Here is a 19,502-nt window from a genome sequence, read left to right as displayed (position 1 = left end):
GAAATATGAGTTTAAAGTGTTGATCGAGAAAATAATACAATGAGGAATTTATATTACAAGTTTACACTAAAAATAGCAAACACATGAACTCACAAAAAAAAAAGAAAGAAAGAAAGAAAGAAAAATAGCGAACTCATCTTTCATGGTCTTTAAAAATACATAAAGAGGGCAAAATCACAACTTTGCAACAACTCTTTAGCCAACTCGACGCCTTCACTCTTGCCTGCAAGAAGGTCCAAACTCCATTTTGTGCTCATCCTTTGTAAATTTTTCTACATTTGGATACTGAAAATCAAATATCAAATTCCCCCAACTAATATTTAACAAAGATATCAAAGAAGGAAAGAATGTTACCAATCATCTTGTCGATCAACATATTGAGATTTCTCTCAAAGGAAAGATCTCCCCGAGGTGCCAAGTGATGGGGTATGAAACCTTGTGCTACGGCCCCTTTTTCCCGGTGGCTTACCGCAGACACATTGACATTCGTACCCATAAATGTTCCCGAAGCATGAAAACAAACCACTTCCTGCATCATGAGAGTGCCTCCGAGGATGCTTAGCTGATGACTTGTGGCTGCTCGATGAGTATCCACTACGATCATACAACGGTGGCACATCGGTTCGCCACCTCTCGAGCTTCGACCTTAGCCCTTCGACACTTTCATCCAAGCTCCAACCATCCAACACTGAGCTCTGATTATCGGATAAAGGATACTTCTTTTCGGCCATCATCACTGCTGCCACCTCAGAAGGAGACGGACCAACCTCGGAATCCGACCAAAGAGAACGGCCTTTCTTTGTCTGTGCACCTATCACATACTTATTACCATTTGGCATCAACCCCTTCGGTGAAACATGCTCGTTGTAACCATTGTGTTTTGAGATGGGCTTCCCTTTCTTGGCTTCTTGGACCTTGTCTTTAGGTGAATTTCCATTTTTGGCAACTTTAGTTTTTGTAACAGATTTCTCATCTACAACCTTGTTTTTAAGGTTTTCATCAACAGCCTTTTGATCAGTTCCCACCTTAATCTTGGTGTCAACACTTTTCAAATCTCCCTTTTCCATCTTATAGAAGTAGGAAGATTCTTTGCTCAAAATTGAATCACTTAAGACCGAACTTCCCTTTTTCCCTTTTCTACCCTTTTCTTTAGGCTTCTCTCTAAGCTCAGCCCCGCTGATAACCGAACTTGCTTTCCCTTTCTTGAACACCATTCCTTTAAATGGGTCCACAGGCTCTGTAATGCTCAGTATAGAACTATCTTTACCTCCACCTTTGCCTGTCACAACAACGAGTGAGCTATTTGGTGGGGAGAAATCCTCTGTTGTCACTCGTTCGCTACGCTCACTTCTTGTTCTTCGCAAGATAGGCCTCACGGTGGAGGGATTTTCGCTCTTTTGGTTTTCGTTTTGGTTTAGTTGTTGAAGAGTAGGTGGATCTTCCATTAGGTCCCGAAATCCGACAGCTGATGCACTGAGTTGTGTGTAGAGTGGCATGCTACGCATGGAGCTGTCTAGTAAGGCCACACCAATGTTTAGTATTCCCTGTGGACGTCCTGATGGACGACGTACCTACGCCATACAGCGATTTATGAATCGATAGATGACATGTAAGTAAAAGTCATGCACCTAAGCTATATAATCTAACATCGCGCATGGCGTTGATATTATATATATGATCAGAGACCGCATGGTAAGTGAAAATGTATTAGGCTTGAACGATATGAACTATATCTTAAAAGGAGGTGTAGACCATGGAAGGACCCCATCTAAATTATAAGATAAAAAATACTTTTTAAAAAAAAAGTGTACCGTGATAAAGTTATGCAGACAACACAAAATTTTGAAAGAAAAAGAAAATGAAACTGTAGCATTTTGTAACCATGGAACTCATGCATCTTTTTTATCAAAAATTGAATCTTTCATGCATTCATGCATATAGTTATTTTCCTGATCAAGTATCAACCATTATACACACACACACATAAGGCATGCAATGCATTAACAACATTGCATATGAAGATTAAAATAATGGACAAAATATGAAAATTCATTATATTTAAACATCAACTAATTACAATTGTTGAAAAAAAAATGGAAATTTTAAAAAAATGTAACACGTTTATCGATCATGCATGATAAAAGTATGATCTGAAAGGAATACTGTACCTGAAGGGCTACAAACCGCATTCCCATATGGTTGCGGTGGCCATGCGAGCGGACAGGCGGCGGAATAAGGTTTCCAACCAGCACGCGAACTGTCCCAACCAGCACGTCCCGGAACCAGTTTACGGAATAGATTTCGATCATGACGGCGGACGTATCTCGCCGGAGAAATTCCTCATCCACCCTGAAAACAAATTTATCATTCCATGTGGGGTTGTTCTTGCCCTCAGCATCCACGCATGTCGTAAGCTTTCGGCTCTGGTTCATCCATGCCGTGGCGTACGTACGCATTTTCTTGGACACAGGCTCCAAATCTTGCGCAGAGATAATGTTTATCTCCAATAGTTGGAAGGGTTTCAAGACCGGCGCCATGTTCTTGTCGGAAAATGAATAACATATAAAGACAAAGCAAACGTCAGGCTTGGTTTACGTACACATCATACGAATCTTGAAGATGGGACGTGGCGGAGGTGGCGAGCTGTGGTTTCCCGGTCGCCACTCCGGCGAGGGAATGTGGGTATGATGCGGGCGGAGGAAGAAATGGGGAGTAGAGAGGATAATGACCTCTCCAAAGAACATGAAATCAGGGGATATATGGGACAGGGGGAAATAAGGAGACAACAGTCTGTTTGACCAAATTGTTTGTGGTCGTGATACATGGTGATCACCTGTTGTCTTTTCTTTTTTTCTTTTTCCTTTTTTTTTTTAAAGAGATCACCTAATTTATTCTATTCACCTTATATAATCATAAAATTAATTAAATATTTTTGCCACACACTTTATTCTAGCAAAGATTATACTTGAAATTTGATTATTTAAAAAAAACAACAATCCCTTTTAATCGCAACAAGGTGCACCCCTCCACGTACAGTCACTCCATGTCATCAGAATTAATTCGGACGCCAAAATTTGAGTAACTTATAGTAATAATAATAATAACAAATAAAATAACCACAAAATTTTATAAACCACTGCATTAATATATTCAAGTATCTAAAAAATGGCGTAAGTCCCATTACAAAAATAATCGGTAATGACTAGTTACCACCAAGAACATTTAATTAAGACATGCTTCCATTAATTTTGTAAAAAAATATGAAAAAACTATTGAAAATAAATATCACTTCATGCCTCAAAATTCCTTGTCCAAATCGAATCCGTCATTCTGAGTAATGCCCATTCCTCGATCCTTGCTGATAGGTGGAATGTGCTCTTTCTTGTCGAGGTACCTGCCTATAGAAACCATTCCCTCTCGGTCTATTGTAGGTGCGCTCAGTCCCGTCTTGTGTGATCCCTCTGCCAAAACTTCGGCCACCGAAACGTCCCCTTGTTCCTTCCACATAGTAGCTAACCCGGCCTCTACCCCTTGCTCCTAATCAAAACAAGACACCCATGAAAGAATTTAAGAACAGTTGTGGTGATTATCCGAAGAGACCAAGTGGGATGCATCTGTTTTCGGTGATAAGAGAATTTAATGCTCGAATTTACCCAACCAAAATAATTTCTTGCTATCAGACATTCCGTGTACTCAATGCAACGTTCGTTGGATTTCTAACGCAAAACCAAAATTTACAAATATTTCATTTTGAAAATCAGAATTACATTTACATCCCCTGATATTCACTTCATTAAAATAATCCGAACAGTTTTTGTTGCCCCTAGCTAAAATTGTTCATAAACTAAACATTAACGAGTCTCCCCATTTCATTCATGCAAGCAAATCATCTACTTAAAGCCTGAAGGGTTTACGCAAGGAACCTATGCAACTGGAGCTTTGCCATTCTTTCGACATCCATTTATGGACCTCTTGAAAAGTTTATCTTGTTGCAAAGAAGGCGTTCGTTTCCAACACGTTAATTAATTCAAAACCCAGAGGAATTACCAATGGAATTATGGATAAGTGAAAAATGGTTCTGCCCCCATAAAATTTCATAAATCCAAGCAAGTCAAATGTATAAAACAGGAATACATACTTCCTCCTCGAATGAAGTTGTTTCTATTCGGTCTTCGCTCTTCAATGTAGAGCTGATGTGCACCTATCTGAACAGTGGATGCCTACAAGTAACCGTATAAGATACGGGGTCAGATACTCAGACTCTTTATTTATTTTCTTATTCGGAACATTCACTCTTATCAGCGATGGTATTGTAGCAAGCAACACACAAAAAAAAAAAAAAAAAAAATTTGGAATAGGAACCACAAACTCTCTGTTTAGAATCTCCTATAGATATGTCAACCAATGGAAAAAACAAAGAACAATCAAAAGACATATGCTCAAACCTTAATAGCATTCTGCACCCCAGAGACGTCTTCAAATTCAACGAATGCATAGCATGCATCAATATCCTGTTCACAAAAAGAAAGTATGCATTTTTTAGCAGTTTAACACAAGAAATTAAAGCGCAGGGAGAAAAGGGGACAAGGGAATGACCTTCCGAGTTCTAATGGCCACACCATCAGGCTTGAGTTTACCAAACTTCTTGAACTCCTCCCCGATTTCAGAAGCAGCCATAGTAGTGGGAACATTGCTCACATACACTGACATTACTTCAACTACAGAAAATGAATATAAAAGTAATACAAAAACAGGTTAGAAACAATTTTTTATCATGAAAACCAAAAACTTATTTGATATATCGGACACAAGATTAAGGGAAATCAATAAGGGAAAAAATGCAATCAATAAATCAGATTTGGATTTAGCATTTCCCTTGAATATAAAATCAATCTCAATTTCAAATCTCTATGAATGTATTTCGATATCACAAAGCAAAGAGTAGACGAATGTAAATTATCAAAGATAAATACTTAATATATTGTTGTGGACATTTCTTTCATAGTTTCCTCCATAGCCAAAGAAAGGAAAAATTTCTCCATGATCCAAACACGGCGTGATACTTGAGGTCTCCGATATAATCTAAATCACCAGAAAATAAAAATGAAAACAGAGAAGTGGGAGAAGTTACCTTCATCTTCCACAACCTGAGCTTCTTCTAGACTCTCCAAACTAGACCTTTCTAGGGCATTCAAGGATGCAGCCAACGGCTGGATCGTGGATTCAGGTAAGTGCCGCAAGTCTGATTGAGAAACAGGCTTGCTCGAAAATGGTGGAATGGGCACTGCTGGAGCAGATTGTACTTTGGCAACCTGTAGCGTCGAGCCATAGTAAAAGATGCAATTCATAAGAAACTGGCCAAGCAAATACAGTGTACAAGACAAAAAGTGTGATTTCTCAATATTAACCACATACTATGGAAGCATATGTATGCTTTTGGGGCTCCACAACAGGTTCTTCAATGGGGGAAGATAAACGGTCAGGTACAGAGTTCATCGTTCCCTGCAGTGAACCATTCAACTGCACGTCAAAATGATCGTCCAGAACCTGTTCTGAGGCAGGGACTTGCTGAAGCTGTTCTTCTGAATACTTGTGGCTATTGGCAGGGCCATTATCTTCGATTTTTCCAGCAGCCAAAAACTCCCTAGACTGAAAATCTCCATTCAACCCATATTTGGACGCTGCAAAATGGCCGAGGTCCATATAATTAGCAACGGTTGCATGGCTTTTATCCATGTTTAGCTTTATACTGTCTGCTGAATGGAGAAAAACACCTGTATTACCATTTATATGTGCAATGACATAAACAAAAACACATATTACTGCTAAAATAAATTTCCCCAGCACCCAAAGAAAGTGCGCTAAATACTTAGCAACTCCCACATTGTCAAGTCCCCAAAAGTTCATTTAGGGTTTTTCCTCCTATTGGCTACATACATTTTCACTAGAAACTAAGATCTAACAAAAAAGAACAAAACGAAAAGGTCAACCTTGTTCTCGAAGTGTAGGTGGCAAATGCAGGTTGGAGTCGAGATTTCTCTGAGGTAAATATGCAATTGGATGCTGAATAATCTGTTCTTCGTCGACATAGTGGAATATGTCATTGAAAACAAAGTATCCTTTCTCCTGAGGGGCAAGAAAAAAGGTTTCCACAAACTTTTTCCTTGCATTGAAGCCCTTGATATGCACCGTACCAGAAACCATCACTAGAACTCCATAGTTCCATGATTCTAAAGAATGTGCAGTCTTAATTTCTATCCCATTATAGTTGAGTGACATGATAAGTTGGTGGATTTGCTGCAAGGAGGCAAGAAAAGCTCAATACCATTGGCCCATTCTACTGACAGAGGAAATAACAGGGGTAGCCATGCCAAATTACATTGGAACTAATCATTGTTAAACATAGTGTGCCGAATTTAAAGTTTAAACTTACAAAGAAGAACAAGTGCAACCTTCCAGATCAATTAGCGGACCTAAGAGCAATGTTAAATAGTAGTCTAGATTCTTCGTTCTGCAGTTTCATACACAGTGTTGGGGCACAATAGGAAACACATATGATTATAGTCATGGTCAAGAGACAAGAATGGTGTAACCATAAATTATGAAAATATAGCAACGAAAGTTGATCAATGGCGTTCGGAATAAAAAATCAAATGAGATTTAATTATGCCTCTACCATCATAAAAAATATGCTGCAGATTATTCCATGCTGTCACATTTTAAACATTTATAGAATCAATTAATTAAGAAAAAAGTCTATTCTTCACATTCTAACAAATTGACAAGTGCGTGAAGAGGTTTTTCTAAAAATACCAGCATAGCGTTGGCAGTTTCTCTAGAGTTTCCATCAATCCGGAGCATGGTGCTGGCATCATTGTAGAATTGATGCACAAAATCTGGCTGGTTCTGTAGCATCTGATAGTACTGCCCGACAAAGTATGTCCCCACCTTCACAAGAAAAGCCAAAGAGTGTCAATGAAAAAGTCCATAATACACAAATACTGAGGAGTTGAATTTGCATTAACAGCATTTCTTTACTTTATTATATCATAATAAGTGATGAAAAACTGTGGATGCATACAAAGAACTGATATAGTTTATGCCTTAGAGAGCAGCATTCTACCATCAAATATGTTGTATTACTTGCATAAGTACAAACGTAGGGTTCAGAAAGAGAGACCAGATACTCATAACCATATAACTCTGCATCTATACGGAATAGAACAATGCAAGATATTTTCTGTTTCAAGCAGAAGAATTTCCGGAATGGAGCATTTTGTATAACTGTATCATATGTAGAACCCAAATTGTCACAACAAATTGACCAAGGGTGAAATCGATCTACTGTCAAACATACTGATTCCCTGAGATTTGCAAAAATAGAAATCTCTGCATATATGTCCACAGCACCATTGGCCTTGAATACGAATACAGTAAGCACGTACTCACAGACACAATGGTCCCACAAACACCTCAGCGAATTAACAAAAAAAGGCAAAGAAACACCACAACAAAACCAGAACTTAGATACATAGTTGCAGAATACACGTTTTCGATGTTATTCATCAATATTCATATAACATATGAAGGCATAGCACATAACTAAGTTTATCCATACATACTAAAGGCATATACCAATCATGTAAGTTTATCTACTGACAATAGCAGCCACATAACAAGTAAATTAGCCACTGCAATGCACTGTTGCACTAGAGAGCTTCTTCTGCAGCGTATTGGCGGTAGAACCACCATTCCTATACAAATACCACAGCAATAAGACAGTAGGCATTCACACCTTCCAACAAAAATGCAAGTTTCCTTTCCAGTTTACATTCGTGACACATCCAAAACCGTATATCGGCATATATAAATGCATACACATCGTATGACGGTATGAGCATACAAAATCGATTCAGTTGTACGTAAATAAAAAAGATTTATCGAACTAGAGAAAAGATTCAAAACTCGACCTGGGCAGCAGTGACAGGCAGAGGAAAAGCGGAGGCCATGGAGAAAAACCCAGATTCAGGAGCCAAAACCCAGATCTAAAACCCCAATTCTCAAGATCTATTCGGGAATCAACGGAACTAATCACAACCCAGATTCAGTCTCGCCATATTTCATCATTCATTATCATATTCAAGGGAGCCCCAAGAAATGGTAGCTGCTAGTTTAAAAGAGTGGGATGAGACTTTGTGGCGTAGCGCGATCCTGTGTGGTTAGGGCTGGGAATTGGGATGTGTTTGTATATATATGGAGACGCTCTTTGTTACGGCATAGAGTGCTGGAGACCACTGGTTTTCAGCTGCCTTTTGGTATTTTTGGTGTTCGTATATAATAAACATAAGGGGATGTTTGGCCTTCTTTTATGTTTAATAATGAATTTAAAAACATTATCTTTGGTTTCTTCCCCATTCATATCCAAATTTCCATATTTTGTGAGAATTTTGGAATTCAAAGGAAATTTTGTATATGTTTTTTAAATATAGTTAATGATTTCTATTCATTGTTGTTAAAAAAAATCTAAAATTTTAGGTTTGACTATATTTTGAACGAATTTTAAATTAAAGTTTAAAAAAAATTCGTTTGATTGTTGAAAATTATTGCCGTGAATTTTCAATTGTATAAAGATTTGCCATAGGTTTCTCAAATCTAGGCCTAAAATATATATGTGAATCTCTACTATTAATAAAACAAAATGTTTGATTAGTAATCATTTTTGGTGAAGTTTTTTTCTTAATTCCAAAATAGTCTTTTCGTGCATTTAACTCCAATATATATTATTTTATATGATGTGCTTAAATTTTCATATTTTATCATTATAAATAAATATCTTACTAAATTTTCATGCTATATTTAATTTTGTGAGATAGCCTAACTAAATCGAAATTTTGAAATATATATATATATATAAATATGTATGTACAAATACATGGTATGTTGTTATACACAATATGTGTGACCGATGATTAGTTTATAATTATGTTCCACACCATGTATCTAATAAAATATCGATAAAGTAAGCTTTGTATATAAGTGTATAAAAAAATATCACAAAAACTTAGATCAATCTTATAAGATGGATTTTTTATCTGATCTAAATTATTAATTTAATTTTGCATGAAAATTATTATTTTTTACTACAAATATAAATTAGGTCAATTCACCTCAAGTTAAAGAACTTCCATTTCTCATCACGTTCTCTAAAAGCTATTATGTAGCCATAAGTGAAATTATGTTTAACATATAATATATAACAGTAGTGCATTTGATTGATTAACACATACTTGCATGTCTATATTTAATTAATATTTTTGTAAAAGATTTCTTCCATGAGGAAACAACTCTTTACAAATAAAGTTAAAACTACAACGAAATTTAATTAATAATTTTTTTTTTCAACCGTATCCTCTGCTAATTAAAATTAAAGGACGGAGATGCAGTGAACTTGAAAAAATTTTGAACGCAATCCCTTTAATTTGGCCATCCATTTATTTGATGTATCGGCTTCCATTTATTTGATGTATCGGCTTTCCCTGTAAATTAACAAAACATTATTGTCTCACAACAATATTAACTCATTTTTTAAGGAGGATCAATTCAAAATATTAATTATCGTATTGATCTCATATTATAATTTTCACTAATAGTTGGACTGGAATATTTGATTTGAGCTCCGACTCTTGCTAAAATATGTTTTAGTTATGTCTTAATAAATTTATGTTATGGTATATATGGATCTCATATATAAATTTTGAATGTAATACAAAATCTTAGAAAATTCGAGATATTGTTCACTATCAAAACGAAAAATCCTACAATGGCTTATATAGTTTTGAAGTCTACTCATCTGATACTTTTGAAATGAAATCTCATTTTTTACACACAATTAAATAAAATATTCAAAATGGTTCACAAAATGGGTTGACCAAATGACATGCATATAATAGGAGTGGACCTTAGATCTTGGTGGGCTCACCGTGGCCCATCTAGATGCAATGGGAGCAATTCCAGTCTAATTCGTTAATTTTTTTTATCAAATTCCATCCATTTGCTATTTTCTCATTGTTTAAGAAAACGAGAATCTAGTTCGCGATTAATTATTTAGAAAAAAAATTGAGAAATTTCCACGAGAAATTTAACAGGAAAAATTGAGCACTATTAGAAAAATGATATATATATATATATACCTATATACACACACACATGAATATGTATAGGATAATTCTCGATTTAATCCCTCATTTTATTTCATGTTCTCGATTTGGTCCCCCCATTTTTCAAATTTCCCTAATTGTCACAACATGTGACTTCCATGGATTAATTAAATAGATCAGTTGCTGAAATTTTCGTATAAATTTAATTCTCAAATTAACAGGAGGACCAAAACTTGAAAACTAACAACAAATGGTAGATCAATTCAGGATAACTGAAAAATGAAGGACTCAATCGGAAATTGAGAAAAACAAGGGGTCCTATAAATTGGGTTTAAAAAATATATATACATGGTCTGAATAGGTCACTTTGACTTGCGTGGAGCACAATATTTGGGACTTTGTCCATGTAGCGTAACATAATCATGTCGGTTTTTTTTTTTTTTTTTTGAAGTCTATTTTCTTCTTTCTTCTTGTGCGTGTCAGTGTGTGTGTGTGTTTAAGTCTTGGTCAATTTGTTTTGTTGTTTTATGCTTTCATTTCTAGGCAGCCATGCATGTTGCTTTCAATATGGTTGGCATTGTGGACAGGACATTAAATACGACATGCTAAGATTTAAGTGTTTTTAACCTTTTGAAACCCCAAAATTATTTCTACCGTTGGAGTAAATAAAATAGAGTAAGAATATAGTAGGGACTTCATCACGACCAATTGTAGAGCCTGATTTAATTTTGAAAATGTCATTAATTACGCGTATAGATATATATACTCAAGCCAGCGGGAATAAGGTTGGAATATTGTTGCATACATAATTTTAAAATATGACAAGGCGAAAAATAAAAATAACAATAAATTAAACTTGAACTACTTGCACACTTGCACTGCCGGCCTCATATATATATATATAGTTTCGTCTCCATCGTTTGGAGAAAGAGAGAGAGAGAGAGGGAGAAAAAAAAATGGAGGGTATTAGAGCGATTGCCATAGCCTACTACGATAGAGCAACGAAAGGAGAGAAAGAGCTGGTTAAACAATACTTCAACAAATTCGACATCAAGGGAGACGGGAAAATAAGCCTCCAACAATACAAGAAGGGGGTGGCCAAACATCTGTCGGATGAGAATATCTTTCGAAAACTTGACGCCAACGGGGACGGATCCCTGGATTTCGAAGAGGTCGTGTGTGTTTACTACATGGAGAAGAAACTGGGATTGCACAAGTGCGGCGCGTGCGCGGAGTTACTAATGGGAGCATACTTTTCTTGCTTGCGTTGCGTGGAAGACGGGGTGGATCCCGAGTGTCGTCTGTGCTGTGCTTGCTACCATAGAGGAGATTTCGTTCATGATCACTCGCTCGGTAGCTTCTTGGATCAGCATACTATGGCTAAGCAGCTCAAAAACCACGCAACTGATGCACGCCGGGATAGGGGAAAGGTATGTTTTGGAAGTATATTATTAATATATTCGGTTTTTTTTTTTAATTAATTTAGTACTTTTGTTACGTTGGTTAATTTTTCATGGATACATCGATTGATTCACATTTTCATTAGTTTTTTTATCCATTATATTGAAAGCGTTTAACTCGGATCTAGAAATTGTGAGGAATACATGATGCCAAATTCATCGTGATGAATTTTATATATATATGTAGCTAACTAATCGGTTTATAGATATATCATATATCCCCTCCGGTAGGGATAAAGTCAACTGCTAGCCCATTCTTCCATAAAATTGAAGGACATTTATTTAGATTATTCAGAGAACTTATAAGGTGAATCAAACATAGGGAAAAAACACACATATATACGTACACATTGGAAAGCGGTTCAAATTAATTATGTGGTGAATTTGATGAGAAATCCCGAGGAGTTAAATTGCAGGTTAATTATTTGGAGGTAAAAGTTGATGTTTCGGAAAAATAAAATTGTATGTAGGAAATTTTAAAAAGAAAATGCTCTTATTTAATTTTTCGAGAGTACTCGACGCCCATATACATATGATCCTTCTTTTTCTATATCTATCTATATTATCTATTCTATATCTATCTATCTATATTATAATAGCTTCATCCCTGAGACTAATTGTTTTGGTCTTTTATGTGTTAGGACTTAATTACTCTTCTCTAATAATAAGAATTAGACTCACTTTTTACGCAGTTACATGTAGTCTGTAGACCCACTTTCTCTACCACTACATGTTTTTAAGTAACGGTTATATATATACGTGTTTCATATTTTTTAAAATTTTATGTCTCATACATTTTATTTATTTTAAAAAATATTTTAAAATAAAATTAAACATACGTATAGAGAACGTGATATATATATATATATATATATATATATATATATATATATATATATATATATATATTTCTTTACACACGCAAAAGCTTGTGCCACATTGGCCAGTAATTCATTATTTGGGAGTGGGCTTAGGATGTGTAATTGATTATTTACGTAAGAAGATCGCTTCTCTAAAAATAACAAGGAAAGGTCAATTAATATCTTTTCACCAACCAAATGGTGATATAATAATTGTGATGATATGATGATGTCAACATGAATTGCATAGTTTAACTTAATTTATTATTTAATTATTTGTTTACTTTTTTTTATCACTACTTATTTGCTCAACTTGTTGCTCTTAATTATCATCGACTTTTTTAAAAATGAAGGTGCCGTGTTTGCGTCAACTTTTGGTGGTTTAATATGCTGTCCCCCCAAATATATCATCGAACTTTCCTTACATTTCCTTATTGTTTTAAAATCAATTTTTAAGTTGTAGCTAGATAGTTAAAACATTGAATAAAGGTATATATGTTGTTCACATTGAGAAAAAAAATACTAAACTCCATCGAGGAACTTATGTGGGATGTTCTCAGTTCTCACATATCGAGTACATGAATCGTATTTACGATAAAAAATAATATTTAAATATAAAAAATATTTTTTTCATGTATAAGGGATCAAAGTATAAGATATGTTTCGAAAAATTGATTGGTAAAACCGGATCATAAGAATTTATGTGATAAATGGCTGGAAAGCATGCACTACAAGAAAAATTGGGATTAACGACAAAAAATATAAAAGTTGTCACAATATAACGACAGAAAATCATGGAACAACAATTTGATCGTGAGATTATCAAATGTACGTGAAAGACCGATGTGAATGTATCTTTTTGGGACGATAGTACGGTAGTTTCTCTTGGATCTCAAACAATTAAGAAATAAATAAAAATTGATAAATGTAAATAACTTCATAAGAAAAAAGAATCCTATATATTACACCTAAAAAAAGATCACTTGGCTTCTGTTAAACAAAATTTCTGATCTCGATCATGGGATGCAGAAAGAATTCCAAGAACTCCGGCAGATCGCGAAATCCTATTACCTGGCGGGATCCCAAGAAGTCCAGCGCTTAGCACACGAATTCTTCGACTCCATGGACATGGACAGAGACGGCGGGGTCGATATCCTCGAATTCCTGGAATTCATGAAAGAAGAAGGCTACACACGAATGCAGGATCCCAAATTCTTTAGGGACCTAGACGTTGATAGCAACGGGACCCTCGATTTCGACGAGGTTATGACAGCATACTACATTAACAAAAGCGGGCGCCCCTTCTGTGACAAGTGCAAGAACTTCATACCAGGGATATATTTCTCGTGTGTCCAGTGCTACAGAAACCCCAAAGACTCGTTTAATCTGTGCTCCGATTGTTACCGTTCCCGGAAATGCGATCACAAGCACGATGGTCGGGCTCAGTTCTTGGACAACTTTGCGTTGTTGGAAGCCATGAAATCGAATTCAGGCCCGACCACGACACAACCACCCGCCAACAAAAGTACTGATGAACAAACACACGATCAGGTACGTATTCAATTTTACACATGAGCTAGCTTGTATCATTTTGTGAATTCTATATATAATTTTGTTGGCATGCATGCAGGCTAAAAGTACTCCGCCGGTGTGGGTGCCAGCAGCAAATTCAGAAGCTGCTGCTAAAACTAAAAGTCCATTAATACCATCAAATTATACACAGGCAAAAAGTCCAGTATCATCACATACTACGACACCTCCCGCAGCTAATAATTATACAACAAATAATGTAATATACAATACATATGTTGTGAACCCTCCTCCTCCAGTCGCAAGTTATTATAATGCTGTTATTCATCCGCCTCACCGGGTCAGTATTTTAATTTATAATTTTGTTCAATTAATTCTTAAACATATGTTCATGAATTGCATGCCTCAAATTAAGTATACAGAATTGAAGTAATTAATATGGTATAAATTATATTAATTTCAGAGCAAGTGGGCGGTTGCACTTAAAGCATTGGATGCGGTGGTGATAATTGGATGCAACGCTGCATTGGCATCGGGGTGTAGCATCATGTGAAATATTGATCCAAAAATAGGGGGAATTCTTAGCCGCCACCCATCTGCCCAAATCAACGGCCATGAGATGATCTGCATATCAAATCAATTGATCTGTAGATCAATCTCAGCCGTTGATCTGCCTTGGGGTAGCAGCCCTTGAACTTCCCCAAAAATAGGGAGCCACTTAATTGGGGGGTTTCGAAAAATGTTGAACGCAGGTAATGTTTCCATTTTTGATATGTTTGTTTCGGAGAATGTGTGGGAGCTAGATTAATACTATAATTTATTTTTGGTTTTGTATATATATATATATATATAGAAAATTGAGTTGTGTACGTATATTTATTTATGAATTCATTAATACATGTATATATAGCTGATGCGATTATCACAAAATGACTACTCGGGGGCGAGTAAACTCCCGGGTGGAAAAGATAGGTGAATATATTTGAGAGAATGAGTATGTCCTCAATTATCCAACCCTTCCTTAGCTTTTATAATGGCCCGCTTGGCCTTCAATGATTACTGGGTATGGGCTAACTGACGGCTTTTAGGGTGATGGGACGGCCATCACGTGTGATTTAGACATCCCGTAGTTTAAGAAAAGAGCTCACTCCGTTGGAGCGTGGTCCATAATGATTTGGTCGGAGATTTGATCCTGACACACTCTAAGTAGACGTGGTTGTTTCCTGGCCTTAAGAAAAAAGAAAACTTGGGCCCCACGAGCTTTGCTTTCTTTTGCTCTTACCCGGGTTCTCCCCAGACCTCCCGGGGTCTTCCGAGTGCTTAGACTCCCTGGGTTATATCATCATCCGAGATACTCCTGGCACCCGGAGGTATAGCCACCTGGGGTATCCTACTAGGATATCACCACACTCCCTAAAGATAGTCGGGCTAGGACCTGCTCCGCTGTCCCGACCACCCGGGTTGTAGGGTATCACCCGGGGGTATAGCCACCCGGGGTATCCTACTAAGATATCACCACACTTCCTAAAGATAGTCGGGCTAGGACCTGCTCCGCTGTCCCGACCACCTGGATTGTAGGGTATCACCCGGAGGTATAGCCACCCGGGATATCCTACTAGGATATCAATAGCTAATTATAAATTCCTCCCACAATACAAAAAGCTAGGGGGTCGCGAAACGAACATCTCTCAATCCAACAAATAAACAAAGTAATTATAGTCAATCAACGACGACTCAATATATTTTAAAATCTATTTGAGAATTTCATGAATTTAAATAATACGACGAAAAATACAATCTGAAAATATAGGAACGAGCGTTTCGTTTTACTAAAAGTTATGACCGTTGGTAATTGTGCACTCAAATCTTTAATTTAAACCGCACAACAGTCCAAGTATCGTTGTTCGATCAGCAGTCCAAGTGTCGTTGTTCGATCGATGTACCCAACAAAAATAATTATTTCATCCCAACAAAATCTTATAATTTAGTTTGATCCAACATCGAATAACTGATCAAAATTAATAAATTAAATTTTCATTATTTAATCATTATTATTTTTTTAATATCTCAATCATAAAAAAATATCACCTTTTAATACGTTCACAATACAAAAAAATTGTAATATTTATAAATTAATTTTAAACAAAAATGATTTCGTCTGTGTACTTGATATTTTAGAAAAACAACGTAACGCCACTACTAGAAAAAATGGCTATAGTGACATTCATATTTGTCATTATATTCAACCTTTAGTGACATTAAAGTTTTAGTGACATCACCAACAAATGTCCTCTATTCTAATGTCGTCTTAAACTTGCTGATATTATTTAATGTCATTATATGATATTAATGCCAACTCCATAGGTGTCACAAAATAATAATATAATGACAGCATGAAATGTCAGAAAAACTCATGTTTTAAGGACATTTATATTTGTCTTGTTATTATGGTAATAATGACAAATTTATGTGTCATTTAAAATAATTTATAAAGACAACGACAAGTGCCTTGTATTTTATTTAAAGTGACAATAACAAATGTCACTAATGATAGTTTATAAGGTCAATTTAAAATGTCTTATTATGTAATATATGGTGACACTTATAAATGTTTTTTATACTTACCAATATGGACATTAAACGTCGTCATTAATATTTATTTATAATGACTTTTTGAAATGTCTTCATATGAGTTTTACTATGACATTTTTATGTACATGATTTTATTGTCTATTGTGACATAAAGAATTGCCATGTATTATAATATTGTCCAATTTCAAGATTTAATTCTATAATATTCCTATATAACAAATTAACATAAATATACAAATAAAAATTTTTAAAATAAAAATAAAAAGGCTAATCAATCATTGACATTCATCTTGCAATCAATAATGTGCAATACTAATGACAAATTTGTCACCTCAAATAATATCTACACCAAAATGTATCCAAAATATCAAGTTTAAAAACAAATAAAAAACTACGTCTCATAAAGAAAAACATCTGGAAACTTGTAGCGCATCTTCAACCGTCGCATCTTAAACAAAATCTAATAATCTTGTCACCTACAATAAAAATTCATATATTTGTTTAAATATAATAAATAAAATATTCACATAAAATAAATAAAGAGATTAAAATGTAATTCAAACTAATTAATATCATACCAAATGACAAATTGACAAATTGTCATTTATCCAAATGCAGCTAATAGAATTCTTCATTAACTTTCAACTGCAAATATAATTGATATTGCTTTAAAAAAACAATAACATGAAGAGTTTATACAATAAATAGTTAATTAAAATTCGAATATCATACCAGATGACAAGGCCAGGATATCATTCCTCCAAACGCATCCCCAAACTTTTGTAAAAAATCATATGGCCTAATCAAACTCTCTTCATGTTCTAGGACAACTAGAACTTGTATTTCACACCAATTTGGTCCCAACATTTGTCTCCCTACTTCAATATTCGCATCCATACCACGAACAACTCCTTTTGCAACAATTTTTGCGAATCAAATAGACTTTTTATCGAGACAGAACATCCAATCTACATGAAAACAAATATGATACTAAAAATAATCATAAACAACTGGAAAAAACATGATGAAAAGAGATAAGCCTACATTCCATTAAAAACCACCTTCAAAATAAGTGATCAAGTCACTGCCGAAAAACTAAATTAAGAAGCAAACTAAAGAAGAGTATAGGACCACCACCGGAAAATCAAACTTTTCTACAAAATCAAACTTTCCACAGAAGGGGTGCATTTCATGCGTCAATTTCCAACCCAATATAGTTATAGGATTGCACAAAACGTTGCTTACAAGTAAGCAAAATCCAACTCATTATGCCACATCAAACAATAAATAATATCATAATAAATAAACAACAAAAAATCATTTATGAATATAACTAATGTTCTTAACCAAAAAGACCATGGTGGATTAATAAAATAAAAAACTGAAAAAGACTTTACCCTCAGATATAAACTAGCTGGATCAAAAAGTAATGGACAACTAGATGATGGCGTATGTTGTATATGGTTCTGGTTTGGTTGATTGAAAATCTTTGATTCTAACATTGCGATGTGTTGGCCTTGCTTTTTAATTTGTTCATCCATTTTTTCTAACAGTGTCTTTTCCTCCATCACTATTCGATTGCATGTACTACGGCTTGGAACTTCTCCCCATAAATCAGATGCATGGGTTAACACCATCTCCAAACATACGCACTCGTCTTGGTCTATCTAGTCCAATGATCTGAGCAAAAATGTCATTTTGACCTACCTGATCATCCTCATCTTCATAAAGTTGATTTTTTAGTTCTTTCATTACATCCTTTACCAAAAATTCAAAAACCATAATTTATACAAAATGATGATGAAACAAATATCTTTGAAATTAATATACTTGAAATTTATAATGAAACTTACAAATTTTTCTGCCACTATGTTGCTCGAGGGACTTCCATTGGCATGAGTGAAGGAAGCATGAAATAATTCAACTCGTGATGAAATCCGCCCCTTTTTTTTTCTCTAAAATTACAATTGGTTATCAATTTATACATTCTAGTACACAAAGAACTAAAAATTAATAAGAGAAATTACCAATTTTTGTTGCACTTGAGCGAAAGATCTTCTTCCAGTTGTCTGATTCATTATCTTTTGCTTTCGGGCAATTTTATTTTTTTCACTACAAAAGACAAAAGTATATGAAAAATTTTCTAAACAGATAAAATATTGCATACCTTTGATTTTTCTGTGTTCCAATGAGCAACTAGTTTCACATATTGTTCAGCAAAGGCTCTTTGATCTCTTTCTTGCAGAAGAAATTGCATTGGCAACTCAGGATCATACTTTTTTTTTAGTTCTGACTTCCAGTTTCTCCATTTTGTTTCTATTGAATTGAGTGTCCAACTTTCTGTTCCAGGAGGAAGGTCATACTTTTCCTATGAAGACATCCGAACAGTTTACCCTCATAATAAAAATGTACGTAGTAAAAAAATTATGCAATAACATTTCAATTACCTTTACAACATCTAACATTTTTTTCTTAGTATCCAATGGCATTTTATGACAACCTTCCACGTCAATTGGACAAAATTTACCATTTCTAGCCAAAGTACCCAAAAAGTCAGTAAATTTATTTCTTCTTGATCCTATAGGACGCCCCATATCATCACATTGAATCTTAATATGTGGCAGCGTGCTAGGTCGACCCCAAATTTCTTTCATAAATGTAGGACCTCTAGTTTTCTTCTCAGCATCATCAGATTCAATTTCCCTATCAACATCTAGATACAAAAAAATGAAAAAATAATAATTGAATAAATACATTGGAACAAATTATTACATTATTCTTATAATTTACCTTGATCATATTCTTCATCCATAAAATCATTTTGGTCATGACCCGTATTTTCAACACGTGGGTTAATGTTGGATGTGATCCTAGATGTCAAACATGTATATTCGTATACAGGA

General features: G+C 35.0%; 4 protein-coding genes and 1 long non-coding RNA gene across 8 annotated transcripts; 1 reads left to right on the top strand and 4 right to left on the bottom strand.

The window, feature by feature from the left end:
* Positions 1 to 29: 29 nt before the first annotated feature.
* LOC140880343 (uncharacterized) lies at positions 30 to 2,746 on the bottom strand. The gene is made up of 3 exons (XM_073284702.1): positions 2,169 to 2,746; positions 355 to 1,571; positions 30 to 272 (listed from the first exon to the last, which is right to left on the bottom strand). Exons 1-2 carry the CDS (start codon positions 2,535 to 2,537, stop codon positions 390 to 392), a joined length of 1,551 nt encoding a protein of 516 aa, XP_073140803.1. The 5' UTR covers positions 2,538 to 2,746; the 3' UTR covers positions 30 to 272; positions 355 to 389.
* Positions 2,747 to 3,121: 375 nt separating this feature from the next.
* On the bottom strand, positions 3,122 to 8,325 carry LOC140884534 (nuclear transport factor 2-like). 3 transcript variants are annotated; one of them, XM_073291318.1, is made up of 9 exons: positions 7,971 to 8,325; positions 6,814 to 6,948; positions 5,991 to 6,297; positions 5,416 to 5,756; positions 5,132 to 5,312; positions 4,597 to 4,718; positions 4,446 to 4,511; positions 4,139 to 4,220; positions 3,122 to 3,537 (listed from the first exon to the last, which is right to left on the bottom strand). In XM_073291318.1, the coding sequence occupies exons 1-9, from the start codon at positions 8,007 to 8,009 to the stop codon at positions 3,326 to 3,328; spliced, it is 1,485 nt and encodes a 494-aa protein (XP_073147419.1). In that variant the 5' UTR covers positions 8,010 to 8,325; the 3' UTR covers positions 3,122 to 3,325. The 3 variants fall into 3 exon arrangements, with proteins under 3 accessions (XP_073147419.1, XP_073147426.1, XP_073147434.1); XM_073291325.1 differs by having other exon boundaries at positions 5,416 to 5,753; XM_073291333.1 differs by having other exon boundaries at positions 5,416 to 5,681.
* A 2,757-nt stretch (positions 8,326 to 11,082) lies between these two features.
* LOC140886915 (uncharacterized) lies at positions 11,083 to 15,201 on the top strand. The gene is made up of 4 exons (XM_073293834.1): positions 11,083 to 11,587; positions 13,507 to 14,028; positions 14,108 to 14,347; positions 14,471 to 15,201. Exons 1-4 carry the CDS (start codon positions 11,114 to 11,116, stop codon positions 14,558 to 14,560), a joined length of 1,326 nt encoding a protein of 441 aa, XP_073149935.1. The 5' UTR covers positions 11,083 to 11,113; the 3' UTR covers positions 14,561 to 15,201.
* A 1,651-nt stretch (positions 15,202 to 16,852) lies between these two features.
* LOC140875864 (uncharacterized) lies at positions 16,853 to 18,504 on the bottom strand. The gene is made up of 2 exons (XR_012148606.1): positions 17,332 to 18,504; positions 16,853 to 17,075 (listed from the first exon to the last, which is right to left on the bottom strand). It is a non-coding gene; the product is annotated as an uncharacterized lncRNA (long non-coding RNA).
* Positions 18,505 to 18,538: 34 nt separating this feature from the next.
* LOC140875863 (uncharacterized) lies at positions 18,539 to 19,476 on the bottom strand. 2 transcript variants are annotated; one of them, XM_073279686.1, is made up of 4 exons: positions 19,390 to 19,476; positions 19,047 to 19,312; positions 18,767 to 18,967; positions 18,539 to 18,587 (listed from the first exon to the last, which is right to left on the bottom strand). In XM_073279686.1, the coding sequence occupies exons 1-4, from the start codon at positions 19,409 to 19,411 to the stop codon at positions 18,579 to 18,581; spliced, it is 498 nt and encodes a 165-aa protein (XP_073135787.1). In that variant the 5' UTR covers positions 19,412 to 19,476; the 3' UTR covers positions 18,539 to 18,578. The 2 variants fall into 2 exon arrangements, with proteins under 2 accessions (XP_073135787.1, XP_073135786.1); XM_073279685.1 differs by lacking the exon at positions 18,539 to 18,587 and having other exon boundaries at positions 18,723 to 18,967.
* Between the last annotated feature and the right edge of the window lie 26 nt (positions 19,477 to 19,502).

The sequence above is a fragment of the Henckelia pumila genome, chromosome 1 (genome assembly GCF_033568475.1).
Source record: "Henckelia pumila isolate YLH828 chromosome 1, ASM3356847v2, whole genome shotgun sequence".
In the NCBI taxonomy this organism is placed as follows: Eukaryota; Viridiplantae; Streptophyta; class Magnoliopsida; order Lamiales; family Gesneriaceae; genus Henckelia; species Henckelia pumila.
Note: the sequence above shows the minus strand (reverse complement) of the source record. Positions and strands in the feature narration are given on the sequence as shown.